Raw genomic sequence first — 20,826 nt, forward strand, 5'->3', positions numbered from 1 at the left:
GCAGAGATGGTAGTACATACAAGTACATACAGGAGGATGTAAGACAACACTACCCACAACACCCCAGTACATACAGGAGGATGTAAGACAACACTACCCACAACCCCCAAGTACATACAGGAGGATGTAAGACAACACTACCCACAACACCCCAGTACATACAGGAGGATGTAAGACAACACTACCCACAACCCCCCAGTACATACAGGAGGATGTAAGACAACACTACCCACAACCCCCAGTACATACAGGAGGATGTAAGACAACACTACCCACAACCCCCCAGTACATATTAGAGACAAGAGCAGAACATATAAATACATATTCCCAACCCATTCACATTATAGATCACCTTCTTTTGGAACATTTACAATATGAAGGCCTTGAACACAGTTCCTAAACATTCAAGAAAATCTGAAAATGATTAATGAACCAGTCTTATTACTCAGGGTGAAATGTAAATATATCTGCACCATGTTAGTTTCCTACTCTTGACATCCATGGGAAAACACACTGAGACAGAATGCCTTGTTAACACAAAATGCCGACTGAGCATTTTAGAACAAAGCAACAAGGTTTGGCGAGTCCTCACTACACCCAGCTGTCCTGAGACTAACTGACCCAGCACAAGCATGCGTGTGTGTGTGTGTGTGTGTGTGTGTGTGTGTGTGTGTGTGTGTGTGTGTGTGTGTGTGTGTGTGTGTGTGTGTGTGTGTGTGTGTGTGTGTGTGTGTGTGTGTGTGTGTGTGTGTGTGTGTGTGTGTGTGTGTGTGTGTGTGTGTGTGTGTGTGTGTGTGTGTGTGTGAGAGAGAGAGAGAGAGAGAAAGAGAGAGAGAGAGAGAGAGAGAGAGAGAGAGAGAGAGAGAGAGAGAGAGAGAGAGAGAGAGAGAGAGAGAGAGAGAGAGAGAGAGAGAGAGAATGAGTTAGACAGTGAATGAGTTAGACAGTGATAGAGACCTGTAGATTATACCAGCCTAAATCTGTACTGAGTAAAGATCCATGGAATGTTATGAAATGGAGTCAACGGGTGCCTGTTCATTCAAACAGTCATACTTCTCAAATCATGACCATAATACAAGGTCTGTATTATGACATTAATATTGATAGGGAGTTGAATATAGCAACGATGATATTGCGTATTTTGGAGGAGAGATGGAATTTACATTTCCTTCTGTCTCTTGAATTTGTCCAAATTCTATTTCTCATACATTTTAATATCGAGTGATATTTCACTTTCTCTGGTCATAGGAATTGAATTGGTGCACGAGGAAGAAGTAATGCAGTGCCACTTGAGTTTCACCATCAGCTGGAAGACTGTGTCCCCTTTTCTCAGCGGGGGGGGGGGGGGACGGCGAGTCGGGTGAAAGGCGCAAAAACGTCATACCTGTCGGTTTAGCGGGACAGGCAAGTAAGAAACACCGTGAGGGCAAAAGAAAGCCAGCAGGACTGTATGTGTTGATATGGGCATTTCAGTAAACAAACAGTGCAAATCAACATCTGGTAGAAACAACGCAGCAAAAGTTGAAATATTTGAACTCTGGCTACAAGTCTCGTCTACGGTGGCGGGTGACTGCATTCACAACCAGGCTCAACGGTATTTACGGCCGTGCTCACATTGAAAACAATGACATCCGGTTTGCCGGATCTACCTCCTACCATCTAAACGCAGCATCACGTCTGCCCTCCCTCCCTCTCATCAGACCGGCCATCAGATGCAGGCCACCAGTCCAATAAAAAGCTATTTATTATGCTCACTCAGCTGTGCCTCACAATACATGTATTCATTTAGCTAGGCAAGTCATTTAAATACAAATTCTTATTTACACTGACGGCCTAACCCGGACGACGCCGGGCCAATTTTGCGCAGCCGTGTGGGTCTCCCAATCACAGCCGGTTGTGATACAGTTTTGAAATCGAACCAGTGTCTGTAGTGATACCTCTAGCAATGAGATGCAGTGTCTTAGACCTCTACGCCACTCGGGAGCCCTAATAGTGTGTGATCATATACCAACATTTAAACAACACATATTTTCTAAATGTTCTGAAAACAGCAACAGTGCGATTCAACTACCGCCAATATATTTTGGACCTATAGCTTATTTTATAAACATCATTTCTAGTAGGTTAATGTTGCATACGTTTGTGTTTTTAAGTCATGGTTTAAAGAAAACATATGAACTGTAGATCTTGGCTTGCTTTTGGACTCAGAAAGAGCTCTTGACTCAGAATAGGTTGGTGACTACTGGTGTAGATGATTGTTCAAAGCAGTTTTCATACCTTTATTCTCGTGCCTTTGAATGGGTTCTGTACGTGAAATAGCCTGCAGGCTCGAAACTTTCAATTTGTCACAACGACCCAAGTGAAGCAACTGAAGTCTTGGCCTGACTTTTACAGAAATGAAATACTTTTAATGTAGAAAACATCTGGGAGGATTATTGTCGCAGTTTTGTTTATTTTTGTAATGATAGATTTCTTGAATTTTAATCATTATATAATTTCACACGAAGAATTCGGTCTGGTGTTTTTGACACGGACACTGACAAGAACATTTCCTAAGACCTTGTCATCAAAAATCCCCCTTGCGCATTCAGTCAGACGTGGTTTTCCAGCTGCAGACGGTTTTATTTTGAGGTTCGGAGGCGCCCTCCTATCCAACCGAAGTCTGTAGTGGAGAGAAGTTTAGCAACTCAGCGCGCTGAGAGAAGCGAGTCCCATTTTCCGTTGGCAGGAGAGCTGAAGCTCACTATCCGTGCCGAACAGAGCGGAGCAAACAGACAGAGTCACTCCGGTGGAGGGGACAGGAGAGCAGAGGAGAACTGGCTTGGTGGTCTTGACTCTTTCCCGTGCTCGCTGGCTGTCTGCTAACCCATAGTCTGTTGTGATGCGCATTCCCGTAGATCCCAGTGCCACGCGGAGATTTAGCCCGCCGTCCAGTAGCCTCCAGCCGCTCCCGGCCAAGATGAACGAGCTCAACACGCCGTCCGGGACCGGTCAGCAGGACAGCACGGTGCCAAGGCTGCGCCTGCAGGAGAACCGCAGCATGGCAGAGATCATAGCGGACCACCCGGCCGAGCTGGTCCGGACTGACAGCCCCAACTTCCTCTGCTCTGTCCTGCCCTCTCACTGGCGCTGCAACAAGACGCTGCCCGTCGCCTTCAAAGTAAATACCACTCTCTTCTAGTACTGTATACGTTGTAATGAATAGAACACTTTCTTTAGGCAGCTGTATTCGTTCTATTGAATATTGAGAGAAAAGATCTGACTGAATTCCTCTTGGCGTTTGGGTCAAACACATGTATTTATATTTGTATAAAATATTATTGCACTGCCCTTAAATGCGCATTACAAATTATGAGCTTGAATTTCCGTTTCTGCCAGAATTTGTCTATAGCAGGTCTGCACAATATGCCGTTGTAGTATTTCAGCAAATTAGAGTTAGAGACATAAAGACGTACCGTGCGTCTTTCAGGATATAATTAACAGAGCATGATTGTTTAAAGTTTATAATTGGGAGCAGAGAGGCGCAGAACAAAAACATGATGGATACGTTTCATGAACATGTTGGAAACCTTAGTTATTGTCTCTGTATGGGAGACAGACTGACAGACAGGCTGGTGGAGGGGACATTAGAATCATGCTGTCGTGTCTCTCACCGCCATTAGATATTATTTCCTAATTGTACTTGTTGAAATAATTATATTGCTCTCTATTCAAATTAACTTAGAAAATGGGGGACATTTGACTATTGTTCTATTACATTTTTTTTACTCTTAATTGTAATTGAATTCGACACCATGAAATGCATGTAGCTTCCCTAATATTACCAGTGGCCGACACTGAATAAACCATACGTTTGATAGAAGACATGTACCTATATGTTTTCCCTCGCAATTCTAAAACGTCATCTATTGGTTGGAAAGTTATATAAATGAATACCGGATGTTGATTTGTAGACCTTAATGCATCACAGACATGACAGGGAGCACCAGTTCTATTACCTTCCATTAAAACTATTCATAGTTGATTTTTGATGTGTACATTTGTATTTTATTTATTGTGCTTATATATTTATATTTTTCCTTTTGACATATTGATAACAGCCATTAAAGGCCGATATCCGCTACCGCTGAACGCTGTTCAATAAAGGCCTTTCAATATAATACTAATATAATTAAAACTGACAGAAGATGAACCCAATCTGTATATTAAATATGTATATTAAATCTGTATATTAAGTGTTATTACATAGATCTACGGCCCTGTCATACTACCCAATCATTAGGTGTTTATAATAAACCTTTGTAGTGTTGGTACTCTACGTTCTAATTGGACCACTTCTCGTGTTATTACACGGAGTTGTTAGTTGTAGTTCCACCGTTGTTATGCAACGTGTTAAGCTGTAGTCATGGTGTCAGATAAAGGATCTGTCCTCCAGCTATCTGGGGACTCAACACGATAAAGGAATGACTCTCTCCCTCTACAGAATGGATTCACTTACATGTCTTGTGTTTTTAAGAGATTCTGAATTTTCTCACAGTAAATTAAGATCATTTTTTGGGATTCATATTTCTAGAATTGAACCTCAGGAATATTTTTTTAGTGAGAAGGTCTCAGCCGCAGCAACTTATTTCTACGAAGTACAGGCCCTCGTGGAAATATATAACACATGGTCTAATGGAAATATATTACACATGGTCTTATGGAAATATATAACACATGGTCTAATGGAAATATATTACACATGGAATTATGGAAATATATAACACATGGTCTAATGGAAATATATAACACATGGTCTAATGGAAATATATAACACATGGAATTATGGAAATATATAACACATGGTCTAATGGAAATATATTACACATGGAATTATGGAAATATATAACACATGGTCTAATGGAAATATATAACACATGGTCTAATGGAAATATATTACACATGGAATTATGGAAATATATTACACATGGAATTATGGAAATATATAACACATGGTCTAATGGAAATATATTACACATGGAATTATGGAAATATATAACACATGGTCTTATGGAAATATATTACACATGGTCTTATGGAAATATATAACACATGGAATTATGGAAATATATAACACATGGTCTTATGGAAATATATAACACACGGTCTTATGGAAATATATTACACATGGTCTTATGGAAATATATAACACATGGAAATATATAACACATGGTCTTATGGAAATATATAACACATGGAAATATATAACACATGGAATTATATAACACATGGAAATATATAACACATGGTCTTATGGAAATATATAACACATGGAAATATATAACACATGGAATTATATAACACATGGTTTTATGGAAATATATAACACATGGAAATATATAACACATGGAAATATATAACATGGAAATATATAACACGTGGAAATATATAACACGTGGAAATATATAACACATGGAAATATATAACACATGGAAATATATAACACATGGAAATATATAACACATGGAAATATATAACACATGGTCTTATGGAAATATATTACACATGGAAATATATAACACATGGAAATATATAACACATGGTCTAATGGAAATATATAACACATGGTCTTATGGAAATATATAACACATGGAAATATATAACACATGGTCTTATGGAAATATATAACACATGGAAATATATAACACATGGAATTATATAACACATGGAAATATATAACACATGGTCTTATGGAAATATATAACACATGGAAATATATAACACATGGAATTATATAACACATGGTTTTATGGAAATATATAACACATGGAAATATATAACACATGGAAATATATAACATGGAAATATATAACACGTGGAAATATATAACACGTGGAAATATATAACACATGGAAATATATAACACATGGAAATATATAACACATGGAAATATATAAACACATGGAAATATATAACACATGGAAATATATATGGAAATATATAACACATGGAAATATATAACACATGGAAATATATAACACATGGAAATATATAACACATGGAAATATATAACACATGGTCTTATGGAAATATATTACACATGAAAATATATAACACATGGAAATATATAACACATGGAAATATATAACACATGGAAATATATAACACATGGTTATGGAAATATATTACACATGGAAATATATAACACATGGAAATATATAACACATGGAAATATATAACACATGGAAATATATAACACATGGAATTATATAACACATGGTCTTATGGCAATATATTACACATGGAAATATATAACACATGGTCTTATGGAAATATATAACACATGGTCTTATGGAAATATATAACACATGGTCTTATGGAAATATATTACACATGGTCTTATGGAAATATATTACACATGGTCTTATGGAAATATATAACACATGGTCTTATGGAAATATATAACACATGGTCTTATGGAAATATATTACACATGTTCTTATGGAAATATATTACACATGGTCTTATGGAAATATATAACACATGGTCTTATGGAAATATATAACACATGGAAATATATAACACATGGAAATATATTACACATGGTCTTATGGAAATATATAACACACGGTCGTAAGGAAATATATAACACATGGTCTTATGGAAATATATAACACACGGTCTTAAGGAAATATATAACACATGGTCTTATGGAAATATATAACACATGGTCTAATGGAAATATATAACACATGGTCTTATGGAAATATATTACACATGGTCTTATGGAAATATATAACACATGGTCTTATGGAAATATATAACACATGGTCTTATGGAAATATATAACACATGGTCTTATGGAAATATATAACACATGGAATTATGGAAATATATAACACACGGTCTTATGGAAATATATAACACATGGTCTAATGGAAATATATTACACATGGTCTTATGGAAATATATAACACATGGTCTTATCGAAATATATAACACATGGAATTATGGAAATATATTACACATGGTCTAATGGAAATATATTACACATGGAAATATGTAACACATGGTCTTATGGAAATATATAACACATGGTCTTATGGAAATAAATAACACATGGAAATATATAACACACGGTCTTATGGAAATATATAACACATGGAAATATATAACACATGGAAATATATAACACATGGTCTTATGGAAATATATAACACATCGCCTTATGGAAATATATAACACATGGTCTTATGGAAATATATTACACATGGTCTTATGGAAATATATTACACATGGTCTTATGGAAATATATAACACATGTTCTTATGGAAATATATAACACATGGTCTTATGGAAATATATAACATGGTCTTATGGAAATATATTCATGGTCTTATGGAAATATATTACACATGGTCTTATGGAAATATATTACACATGGTCTTATGGAAATATATTACACATGGTCTTATGGAAATATATTACACATGGTCTTATGGAAATATATAACACATGGTCTTATGGTGTCACGTTCTGACCTTAGTTCTTTTGTTTTGTCTTTGTTTTAGTATGGTCAGGGCGTGAGTTGGGTGGGTAGTCTATGTTCTTTTTTCTATGTTGTGGTTTTGTGTTTGGCCTGGTATGGTTCTCAATCAGAGGCAGGTGTCGTTAGTTGTCTCTGATTGAGAACCATACTTAGGTAGCCTTTTCCCACCTGTGTTTTGTGGCTGTTTATTTTCTGTTCTGTGTTTTGCTTCACCGTTCAGGAATGTTCGTTTTGTCGTTTTATTGTTTTTGTTCAGTGTTCAGTATTCTTATTAAAACAATATGGACACTTACCACGCTGCACATTGGTCCTCCTCTTCTTCCACCCAAGACGAGCGGTACACATGGAAATATATAATACATGGAAATATATAACACATGGAAATATATAACACATGATATTATGGAAATATATAACACATGGAAATATATAATACATGGAAATATATAACACATGGAAATATATAACACATGGAAATATATAATACATGGAAATATATAACACGTGGAAATATATAACACGTGGAAATATATAACACATGGAAATATATAACACATGATATTATGGAAATATATAACACATGGAAATATATAATACATGATATTATGGAAATATATAACACATGGAAATATATAACACATGATATTATGGAAATATATAACACATGGAAATATATAACACATGATATTATGGAAATATATAACACATGGAAATATATAACACATGATATTATGGAAATATATAACACATGATATTATGGAAATATATAACACATGATATTATGGAAATATATAACACATGGAAATATATAACACATGATATTATGGAAATATATAACACATGGAAATATATAACACATGATATTATGGAAATATATAACACATGATATTATGGAAATATATAACACATGGAAATATATAACACATGGTCTTATGGAAATATATAACACATGGAAATATATAACACATGATATTATGGAAATATATAACACATGATATTATGGAAATATATAACACATGATATTATGGAAATATATAACACATGATATTATGGAAATATATAACACATGGAAATATATAACACATGATATTATGGAAATATATAACACATGATATTATGGAAATATATAACACATGGAAATATATAACACATGATATTATGGAAATATATAACACATGGAAATATATAACACATGGAAATATATAACACATGGAAATATATAACACATGGAAATATATAACACATGGTCTTATGGAAATATATAACACATGGAAATATATAACACATGGAAATATATAACACATGGAAATATATAACACATGATATTATGGAAATATATAACACATGATATTATGGAAATATATAACACATGGAAATATATAACACATGGAAATATATAACACATGGAAATATATAACACATGGAAATATATAACACATGGAAATATATAACACATGATATTATGGAAATATATAACACATGGAAATATATAACACATGATATTATGTAAATATATAACACATGGAAATATATAACACATGATATTATGGAAATATATAACACATGGAAATATATAACACATGATATTATGGAAATATATAACACATGGAAATATATAACACATGGAAATATATAACACATGGAAATATATAACACATGGAAATATATAACACATGGAAATATATAACACATGGAAATATATAACACATGATATTATGGAAATATATAACACATGGAAATATATAACACATGATATTATGGAAATATATAACACATGGAAATATATAACACATGGAATTATGGAAATATATAACACATGGAAATATATAACACATGATATTATGGAAATATATAACACATGGAAATATATAACACATGATATTATGGAAATATATAACACATGGAAATATATAACACGTGAAAATATATAACACATGGAAATATATAACACATGGTCTTATGGAAATGGTCATAGTTCCTGCCAAGGCAGCAGCTACTCTTCCTGGGGTTATTATGGATCTCCATTAGTTCCTGCCAAGGCAGCAGCTACTCTTCCTGGGGTTTATTATGGATCCCCATTAGTTCCTGCCAAGGCAGCAGCTACTCTTCCTGGGGTTTATTATGGATCCCCATTAGTTCCTGCCAAGGCAGCAGCTACTCTTCCTGGTGTTTATTAAGGATCCCCATTAGTTCCTGCCAAGGCTTCAGCTACTCTTTCTGGGGTTTATTATGGATCCCCATTAGTTCATGTCAAGGCAGCAGCTACTCTTCCTGGTGTTTATTATGGATCCCCATTAGTTCCTGCCAAGGCAGCAGCTACTCTTCCTGGTGTTTATTATGGATCCCCATTAGTTCCTGCCAAGGCAGCAGCTACTCTTCCTGGGGTTTATTATGGATCCCCATTAGTTCCTGTCAAGGCAGCAGCTACTCTTCCTGAGGTTTATTATGGATCCCCATTAGTTCCTGTTAAGGCAGCAGCTACTCTTCCTGGGGTTTATTGTGGATCCCTATTAGTTCCTGCCAAGGCAGCAGCTACTCTTCCTGGGGTTTATTATGGATACCTATTAGTTCCTGCCAAGGCAGCAGCTACTCTTCCTGGGGTTTATTATGGACCCCCATTAGTTTCCACCAAGGCTGCAGGTACTCTTCCTGAGGTTTATTATGGATCCCCATTAGTTCCTGCCAAGGCTTCAGCTACTCTTTCTGGGGTTTATTATGGATCCCCATTAGTTCCTGTCAAGGCAGCAGCTACTCTTCCTGGTGTTTATTATGATTCCCCATTAGTTTCCACCAAGGCAGCAGCTACTATTCCTGGGGTTTATTATGGATCCCCATTAGTTCCTGTCAAGGCAGCAGCTACTCTTCCTGGTGTTTATTATGGATCCCCATTAGTTTCCACCAAGGCAGCAGCTACTCTTCCTGGGGTTTATTATGGATCCCCATTAGTTCCTGCCAAGGCAGCAGCTACTCTTCCTGGCGTTTATTATGGATCCCCATTAGTTCCTGCCAAGGCAGCAGCTTCTCTTCCTGGGGTTTATTATGGATCCCCATTAGTTCCTGTCAAGGCAGCAGCTACTCTTCCTGGGGTTTATTATGGATCCCCATTAGTTCCTGCCAAGGCAGCTACTTTTCCTGGGGTTTATTATGGATCCCCATTAGTTCCTGCCAAGGCAGCAGATACTCTTCCTGAGGTTTATTATGGATCCCCATTAGTTCCTGTCAAGGCAGCAGCTACTCTTCCTGGGGTTTATTGTGGATCCCTATTAGTTCCTGCCAAGGCAGCAGCTACTCTTCCTGGGGTTTATTATGGATACCTATTAGTTCCTGCCAAGGCAGCAGCTACTCTTCCTGGGGTTTATTATGGATCCCCATTAGTTTCCACCAAGGCAGCAGGTACTCTTCCTGAGGTTTATTATGGATCCCCATTAGTTCCTGTCAAGGCAGCAGCTACTCTTCCTGGGGTTTATTATGGATCCCTATTAGTTCCTGCCAAGGCAGCAGCTACTCTTCCTGGCGTTTATTATGGATCCCCATTAGTTCCTGCAGCAGCTACTCTTCCTGGGGTTTATTATGGATCCCCATTAGTTCCTGCCAAGGCAGCAGCTACTCTTCCTGGGGTTTATTATGGATCCCCATTAGTTCCTGCAGCAGCTACTCTTCCTGGGGTTTATTATGGATCCCCATTAGTTCCTGCCAAGGCAGCAGCTACTCTTCCTGGCGTTTATTATGGATCCCCATTAGTTCCTGCAGCAGCTACTCTTCCTGGTGTTTATTATGGATCCCCATTAGTTCCTGCAGCAGCTACTCTTCCTGGCGTTTATTATGGATCCCCATTAGTTCCTGCAGCAGCTACTCTTCCTGGTGTTTATTATGGATCCCCATTAGTTCCTGCCAAGGCAGCAGCTACTCTTCCTGGCGTTTATTATGGATCCCCATTAGTTCCTGCAGCAGCTACTCTTCCTGGGGTTTATTATGGATCCCCATTAGTTCCTGCCAAGGCAGCAGCTACTCTTCCTGGGGTTTATTATGGATCCCCATTAGTTCCTGCAGCAGCTACTCTTCCTGGGGTTTATTATGGATCCCCATTAGTTCCTGCCAAGGCAGCAGCTACTCTTCCTGGCGTTTATTATGGATCCCCATTAGTTCCTGCAGCAGCTACTCTTCCTGGTGTTTATTATGGATCCCCATTAGTTCCTGCAGCAGCTACTCTTCCTGGCGTTTATTATGGATCCCCATTAGTTCCTGCCAAGGCAGCAGCTACTCTTCCTGGCGTTTATTATGGATCCCCATTAGTTCCTGCAGCAGCTACTCTTCCTGGCGTTTATTATGGATCCCCATTAGTTCCTGCAGCAGCTACTCTTCCTGGCGTTTATTATGGATCCCCATTAGTTCCTGCAGCAGCTACTCTTCCTGGGGTTTATTATGGATCATTAGTTCCTGCAGCAGCTACTCTTCCCGTTTATTATGGATCCCCAAGGCAGCAGCTACTCTTCCTGGCGTTTATTATGGATCCCCATTAGTTCCTGCAGCAGCTACTCTTCCTGGCGTTTATTATGGATCCCCATTAGTTCCTGCAGCAGCTACTCTTCCTGGCGTTTATTATGGATCCCCATTAGTTCCTGCAGCAGCTACTCTTCCTGGGGTTTATTATGGATCCCCATTAGTTCCTGCAGCAGCTACTCTTCCTGCCGTTTATTATGGATCCCCATTAGTTCCTGCAGCAGCTACTCTTCCTGGGGTTTATTATGGATCCCCATTAGTTCCTGCCAAGGCAGCAGCTACTCTTCCTGGCATTTATTATGGATCCCCATTAGTTCCTGCAGCAGCTACTCTTCCTGGGGTTTATTATGGATCCCCATTAGTTCCTGCAGCAGCTACTCTTCCTGGGGTTATTATGGATCCCCATTAGTTCCTGCAGCAGCTACTCTTCCTGGGGTCCAGCAACATTAAGGCGGTTACATATAACATTACCATACATTCATAACAGATTTCACAACATATTAAAATGTATTTATATAGCCCTTCGTACATCAGCTGATATATCAAAGTGCTGTACAGAAACCCAGCCTAAAACCCCAAAACAGCAAGCAATGCAGGTGTAGAAGCACGGTGGCTAGGAAAAACTCCCTAGAAAGGCCAAAACCTAGGAAGAAACCTAGAGAGGAACCAGGCTATGTGGGTATTAAGTGTGTGCCCTCTGGCCTCTACTCTACTACCACATATCTTCAACCAGAATCCATATGTACATGCATGTATAGTGCGTCTGTTATTGTGTGTTTGTATGCATGTGTCTGTGTCTATGTTTGTGTCTCTTCACAGTCCCTGCTGTTCCATAAGGTGTATTTTTATCCATTTTTTTAATCTAATGTTAGTGAATCCCACCATAACCTTCACCCTTTTAGCTAAGTACTAATCTTAACCCTAACCTGAACCCTAACCCCTAGAGCTACAGTTAGCCCGTTAGCTAATGTTAGCATTAGCCACCTTGCCACCTAGCTAGCGTTAGCCACAACAAATTGTAATTTGTAACATATCATACAAAATGGATGATGGACATCCACACATACCGGCAGGTAGCCTAGTGGTTATAGTATATAATGGTGTCATGGAAAAGTAACCAAAAGATTGCGAGATAGAATCCCCGAGCTGACAGAAGTAACAATATGTCGTTCTGCCCCTGAACAAGGCAGTTAACCCACTGTTCCTAGGCCAGTTAACCCACTGTTCCTATGCCAGTTAACCCACTGTTCCTAGACCAGTTAACCCACTGTTCCTAGACCAGTTAACCCACTGTTCATAGACCAGTTAACCCACTGTTCCTAGGCCAGTTAATCCACTGTTCCTAGACCAGTTAATCCACTGTTCCTAGGCCAGTTAATCCACTGTTCCCAGGCCAGTTAACCCACTGTTCCTAGACCAGTTAACCCACAGTTCCTAGGCCAGTTAACCCACTGTTCCTAGACCAGTTAACCCACTGTTCCTAGACCAGTTAACCCACTGTTCCTAGACCAGTTAATCCACTGTTCCTAGGCCAGTTAACCCACTGTTCCTAGACCAGTTAACCCACTGTTCCTAGACCAGTTAACCCACTGTTCCTAGGCCAGTTAACCCACTGTTCCTAGACCAGTTAATCCACTGTTCCTAGGCCAGTTAATCCACTGTTCCCAGGCCAGTTAACCCACTGTTCCTAGGCCAGTTAACCCACTGTTCCTAGACCAGTTAACCCACTGTTCCTAGACCAGTTAACCCACTGTTCCTAGACCAGTTAACCCACTGTTCCTAGACCAGTTAACCCACTGTTCCTAGACCAGTTAACCCACTGTTCCTAGGCCAGTTAACCCACTGTTCCTAGACCAATTAACCCACTGTTCCTAGACCAGTTAACCCACTGTTCCTAGACCAGTTAATCCACTGTTCCTAGGCCAGTTAACCCACTGTTCCTAGACCAGTTAATCCACTGTTCCTAGGCCATCATGGAAAATAAGAATTTCTTCTTAACCGACTTGCCTAGTGAAATAAATACCATATGAAATGTAACAAATCAAACTGAATGGAGTGTCTCGGCTTTACATACAGAATGATAGGAAATGCTCTGAGACTGTGTTGAGAAGGAAGTAATTCTAGTTTGTCTTCCATTTTAGCTGGGTGCTGACCATTTAATAGTGTCAGTAATGATCAAATGGCTGAGGTGGAATTTCACAAAATTAGGTCTGAAGTTGATTTGAGTCCATTCTCCTCCTCCTCTCGCCTCCTTCACTCTCTTCATCAATCCTTTCTTCCTCTCCTCCTCCTCCTCCTCCTCCTCCTCCTCCTCCTCCTCCTCCTCCTCCTCCTCCTCCTCCTCCTCCTCCTCCTCCTCCTCCTCCTCCTCCTCCTCCTCCTCCTCCTCCTCATCCTTCCCAGGTTGTGGCATTGGGAGAGGTGACTGATGGGACGGTCGTCACGGTGATGGCAGGGAACGATGAGAACTACTCGGCGGAGTTGCGGAACGCATCTGGGGTGCTGAAGAACCAGGTGGCTCGCTTCAACGACCTGCGCTTCGTGGGCCGCAGTGGACGGGGTCAGTGTCTATGTTACCTAGATCAGTATCTATGTCTCTTTATCTATGTTATTATGGCCCGAGCTTCTTAGGAGGCAGATCGTTTCAAAATGAATTTGAAATTGGGTTTTTATTTGGATCATGGTGACATTAATTCCATGCCTCTGCTCCCCTCTGGGTATAGGGCACCCCTCAGCAGGAAAAACAAAACTAGACAAGAATTTGTGCCAGGTGTGATATCCCTCCTTAAATAGCTCGGGCTAATGTTCCTATCGACTCCATAAGGCCAGCAGGCTAATGTTCCTATCGACTCCATAAGGCCAGCAGGCTAATGTTCCTATCGACTCCATAAGGCCAGCAGGCTAATGTTCCTATCGACTCCATAAGGCCAGCAGGCTAATGCTAATTTCTATCGACTCCATAAGGCCAGCAGGCTAATGTTCCTATCGACTCCATAAGGCCAGCAGGCTAATGTTCCTATCGACTCCATAAGGCCAGCAGGCTAATGTTCCTATCGACTCCATAAGGCCAGCAGGCTAATGTTCCTATCGACTCCATAAGGCCAGCAGGCTAATGTTTCTATCGACTCCATAAGGCCAGCAGGCTAATGTTCCTATCGACTCCATAAGGCCAGCAGGCTAATGTTCCTATAGACTCAGTAAGGCCAGCAGGCTAATGTTCCTATCGACTCCATAAGGCCAGCAGGCTAATGTTCCTATCGACTCCATAAGGCCAGCAGGCTAATGTTCCTATCGACTCCATAAGGCCAGCAGGCTAATGTTCCTCCATCGACTCCATAAGGCCAGCAGGCTAATGTTCCTATCGACTCCATAAGGCCAGCAGGCTAATGTTCCTATCGACTCCATAAGGCCAGCAGGCTAATGTTCCTATCGACTCCATAAGGCCAGCAGGCTAATGTTCCTATCGACTCCATAAGGCCAGCAGGCTAATGTTCCTATCGACTCCATAAGGCCAGCAGGCTAATGTTCCTATCGACTCCATAAGGCCCTATCGACTCCATAAGGCCAGCAGGCTAATGTTCCTATCGACTCCATAAGGCCAGCAGGCTAATGTTCCTATCGACTCCATAAGGCCAGCAGGCTAATGTTCCTATCGACTCCATAAGGCCAGCAGGCTAATGTTCCTATCGACTCCATAAGGCCAGCAGGCTAATGTTCCTATCGACTCCATAAGGCCATAAGGCCAGCAGGCTAATGTTCCTATCGACTCCATAAGGCCAGCAGGCTAATGTTCCTATCGACTCCATAAGGCCAGCAGGCTAAGACTCCATAAGGCCAGCAGGCTAATGTTCCTATCGACTCCATAAGGCCAGCAGGCTAATGTTCCTATCGACTCCATAAGGCCAGCAGGCTAATGTTCCTATCGACTCCATAAGGCCAGCAGGCTAATGTTCCTATCGACTCCATAAGGCCAGCAGGCTAATGTTCCTATCGACTCCATAAGGCCAGCAGGCTAAATGTCCATAAGGCCAGCAGGCTAATGTTCCTATCGACTCCATAAGGCCAGCAGGCTAATGTTCCTATCGACTCCATAAGGCCAGCAGGCTAATGTTCCTATCGACTCCATAAGGCCAGCAGGCTAATGTTCCATAAGGCCAGCAGGCTAATGTTCCTATCGACTCCATAAGGCCAGCAGGCTAATGTTCCTATCGACTCCATAAGGCCAGCAGGCTAATGTTCCTATCGACTCCATAAGGCCAGCAGGCTAATGTTCCTATCGACTCCATAAGGCCAGCAGGCTAATGTTCCTATCGACTCCATAAGGCCAGCAGGCTAATGTTCCTATCGACTCCATAAGGCCAGCAGGCTAATGTTCCTATCGACTCCATAAGGCCAGCAGGCTAATGTTCCTATCGACTCCATAAGGCCAGCAGGCTAATGTTCCTATCGACTCCATAAGGCCAGCAGGCTAATGTTCCTATCGACTCCATAAGGCCAGCAGGCTAATGTTCCTATAAGGCCAGCAGGCGACGACTCCATAAGGCCAGCAGGCTAATGTTCCTATCGACTCCATAAGGCCAGCAGGCTAATGTTCCTATCGACTCCATAAGGCCAGCAGGCTAATGTTCCTATCGACTCCATAAGGCCAGCAGGCTAATGTTCCTATCGACTCCATAAGGCCAGCAGGCTAATGTTCCTATCGACTCCATAAGGCCAGCAGGCTAATGTTCCTATCGATGTTCCATAAGGCCAGCAGGCTAATGTTCCTATCGACTCCATAAGGCCAGCAGGCTAATGTTCCTATCGACTCCATAAGGCCAGCAGGCTAATGTTCCTATCGACTCCATAAGGCCAGCAGGCTAATGTTCCTATCGACCATAAGGCCCATAAGGCCAGCAGGCTAATGTTCCTATCGACTCCATAAGGCCAGCAGGCTAATGTTCCTATCGACTCCATAAGGCCAGCAGGCTAATGTTCCTATCGACTCCATAAGGCCAGCAGGCTAAATGTTCGACTCCATAAGGCCAGCAGGCTAATGTTCCTATCGACTCCATAAGGCCAGCAGGCTAATGTTCCTATCGACTCCATAAGGCCAGCAGGCTAATGTTCCTATCGACTCCATAAGGCCAGCAGGCTAAGGCTAATGTTCCTCGACTCCATAAGGCCAGCAGGCTAATTCCTATCGACTCCATAAGGCCAGCAGGCTAATGTTCCTATCGACTCCATAAGGCCAGCAGGCTAATGTTCCTATCGACTCCATAAGGCCAGCAGGCTAATGTTCCTATCGACTCCATAAGGCCAGCAGGCTAATGTTCCTATCGACTCCATAAGGCCAGCAGGCTAATGTTCCTATCGACTCCATAAGGCCAGCAGGCTAATGTTCCTATCGACTCCATAAGGCCAGCAGGCTAATGTTCCTATCGACTCCATAAGGCCAGCAGGCTAATGTTCCTATCGACTCCATAAGGCCAGCAGGCTAATGTTCCTATCGACTCCATAAGGCCAGCAGGCTAATGTTCCCGACTCCATAAGGCCAGCAGGCTAATGTTCCTATCGACTCCATAAGGCCAGCAGGCTAAATCGACTCCATAAGGCCAGCAGGCTAATGTTCCTATCGACTCCATAAGGCCAGCAGGCTAATGTTCCTATCGACTCCATAAGGCCAGCAGGCTAATGTTCCTATCGACTCCATAAGGCCAGCAGGCATAAGGCCAGCAGGCTAATGTTCCTATCGACTCCATAAGGCCAGCAGGCTAATGTTCCTATCGACTCCATAAGGCCAGCAGGCTAATGTTCCTATCGACTCCATAAGGCCAGCAGGCTAATGTTCTCGACTCCATAAGGCCAGCAGGCTAATGTTCCTATCGACTCCATAAGGCCAGCAGGCTAATGTTCCTATCGACTCCATAAGGCCAGCAGGCTAATGTTCCTATCGACTCCATAAGGCCAGCAGGCTAATGTTCCTATCGACTCCATAAGGCCAGCAGGCTAATGTTCCTATCGACTCCATAAGGCCAGCAGGCTAATGTTCCTATCTAATGTTCCTCCATAAGGCCAGCAGGCTCCATAAGGCCAGCAGGCTAATGTTCCTATCGACTCCATAAGGCCAGCAGGCTAATGTTCCTATCGACTCCATACTCCATAAGGCCAGCAGGCTAATGTTCCTATCGACTCCATAAGGCCAGCAGGCTAATGTTCCTATCGACTCCATAAGGCCAGCAGGCTAATGTTCCTATCGACTCCATAAGGCCAGCAGGCTAGTCTGTTTTTTGTCATGTTTTTTCTTTATTTATTATAATTATTATCTTATTTTTATTTTTTATTATTGGTATGTAACTGTTATGAAAGTTTTATTGTCAATTTTTGGTGTTGTATTTAAACACCACTTTAAATGTGTACATGACACTGCAACATTTCCCCATGGGGACCATAAACTCAGGAAGTCAGGAAGAAGAGTTAATAACGTTAAGGTGCTGGTGAATCACAGGGAGCTTGGGGTCATAACTGATGCAAGACCGTTCACCCATCGCTGTGAACTATATAACATGGTGGAGTGGCCCTCCTTGCTCCCAGAACACACGGGTACATATTTGTGTACAAGGCAGTGCTTGACCTCTTCCGTACATAATGCATCTTTCCTACTCACTAACAACATCATAATCCTATAGCCTCCACTCTGTCAGTGCTCTCATTCACAGGTCCTAGGGCAAGGACTGAAATGGGGAAACAAGCCTTCTCCTACAACGCTCCTTGGTCTTGGAACAAACTAAAAAAGACTTTCAAACCTGAGGAGAGGGTGTCTCTGTCTGAGTTGAAAACTTTGATAGAAGACAATATAATTGAACGTTGTGATTGTTTTTAATGTTTTGTATTGAAGTATTGTGTTCGTGTGTTGTGTTGTGTGTACACACTGACAACTTCGTGCTGACCTCTTGACAGGTCCCCTTCCAAAAACAGGTTTCTAACGTCAAGGTTTCTAACCGTACATTGTACTGACCTCTTGACAGGTCTTCTTCTGGTTAAATAACTGATCTTAGTGTCTATATTTCTATATCTAATACCTCTATATTATAAAAGAGGTCAGTGTCTATACATCTATACTATTAAAGAGGCTATTATTAAAGAGGTTGTTGTCTATCTCTATATCTATACATCTATATTATTAAAGAGGTCAGTGTCTATATCTCTATACCTATACCACTATATTCATAAAGAGGTCAGACTCTATCTCTATATCTATACCTCTATATTAGTAAATAAGTCAGTGTCTAAATCTATATATTTACCTCTATATTATTAAATAGGTTATTGTCTATATCTCTATATCTATACCTCTACATTATTAATGAGTTTATTGTCTATATCTCTATATTTCTACCTCTCATTATTAAAGAGGTTATTGTCTATATCTCTGTATATCTATACCTCTATATTATTAAAGAGGCTATTGTTTATATCTATATATCTACCTCTACATTATTAAAGAGGTTATTGTCTATATCTATATATCTATACCTCTACATTATTAAAGATGTTATTGTCTATAGCTCTATATATCTATACCTCTACATTATTAATGAGGTTATTGTCTATATCTCTGTATATCTATACCTCTTATTAAAGAGGTTATTGTCTATATCTCTATATATATACCTCTACATTATTAACTAGGTTATTGTCTATATCTATATATCTATACCTCTACATTATTAAAGAGGTTATTGTCTATATCTCCATATATCTACCTCTATAATATTAAAGAGGTCGGTCTCTATCTCTATAGCTATACCTCTATATTAGTAAAGAGGTCAGTGTCTATGTCTCTATATCTATGCCTCTATATTAGTAAAGAGGTCAGTGTCTATACCACTATATCTATACCTCTATATAAGTAAGGAGGTAGGTCAGTGTCTATGTCTCTACATCTATACCTCTATATTAGTAATGAGGTCAGTGTCTATGTCTCTACATCTATACCCTCTATATTATTAGAGGTTATTGTATATATCTCTATATTTCTACCTCTACATTATTAAAAAGGTTATTGTCTATATCTATATATATCTATACCTCTACATTATTAATGATGTTATTGTCTATATCTCCATATCTATACCTCTATATTATTAAAGAGCTTATTGTCTACATCTCTATACATCTACCTCTATATTAATTAATGAGGTCAGTGTCTATGTCTCTATATCTATACCTCTACATTATTAAAGAGGTTATTGTATATATCTCCATATCTATACCTCTATATTATTAAAGAGGTTATTGTAAACATCTCTATATATCTACCTCTACATTAATTAAGATGTTATTGTCTATATCTCTATATCTCTATATAACTATAACTCAACATTATTAAAGAGGTTATTGTCTATATATCTGTACCTCTATATTAGTAAAGAGGTCAGTGTCTATGTCTCTACATCTATACCTCTATATTAGTAAAGAGGTCAGTGTCTATGTCTCTATATCTATACCTCTATATTAGTAATGAGGTCAGTGTCTATGTCTCTACATCTATACCTCTACATTATTAAAGAGGTTACTGTCTATATCTATATATCTATACCTCTATATTATTAAAGAGGTTATTGTCTATATCTATATATCTATACCTCTATATTATTAAAGAGGTTATTGTCTATATCTCTGTATATCTACCTCTACATTATTAAAGAGGCTATTGTCTATATCGATATATCTATACCTCTATATTATTAAAGAGGTTATTGTCTATATCTGTATATCTATACCCCTATATTATTAAAGAGGTTATTGTCTATATC

The 20,826-nt window shown here is 39.7% G+C and overlaps 1 protein-coding gene across 1 annotated transcript in view; it reads left to right on the plus strand.

Annotated features, from left to right (window-relative positions):
- Positions 1–20,826, plus strand: part of LOC123990452 (runt-related transcription factor 2-like) — a 164,294-nt gene that overhangs the window by 57,711 nt on the left and 85,757 nt on the right. The window contains exons 2-3 of the mRNA XM_046290989.1: positions 2,898–3,160; positions 14,432–14,588. Of these exons, the coding sequence (XP_046146945.1) occupies positions 2,898–3,160; positions 14,432–14,588 (420 nt within the window). The remainder of the gene's footprint in view (positions 1–2,897; positions 3,161–14,431; positions 14,589–20,826) is intronic.

Source organism: Oncorhynchus gorbuscha, linkage group LG12, assembly GCF_021184085.1.
Source record: "Oncorhynchus gorbuscha isolate QuinsamMale2020 ecotype Even-year linkage group LG12, OgorEven_v1.0, whole genome shotgun sequence".
NCBI lineage: Eukaryota > Metazoa > Chordata > Actinopteri > Salmoniformes > Salmonidae > Oncorhynchus > Oncorhynchus gorbuscha.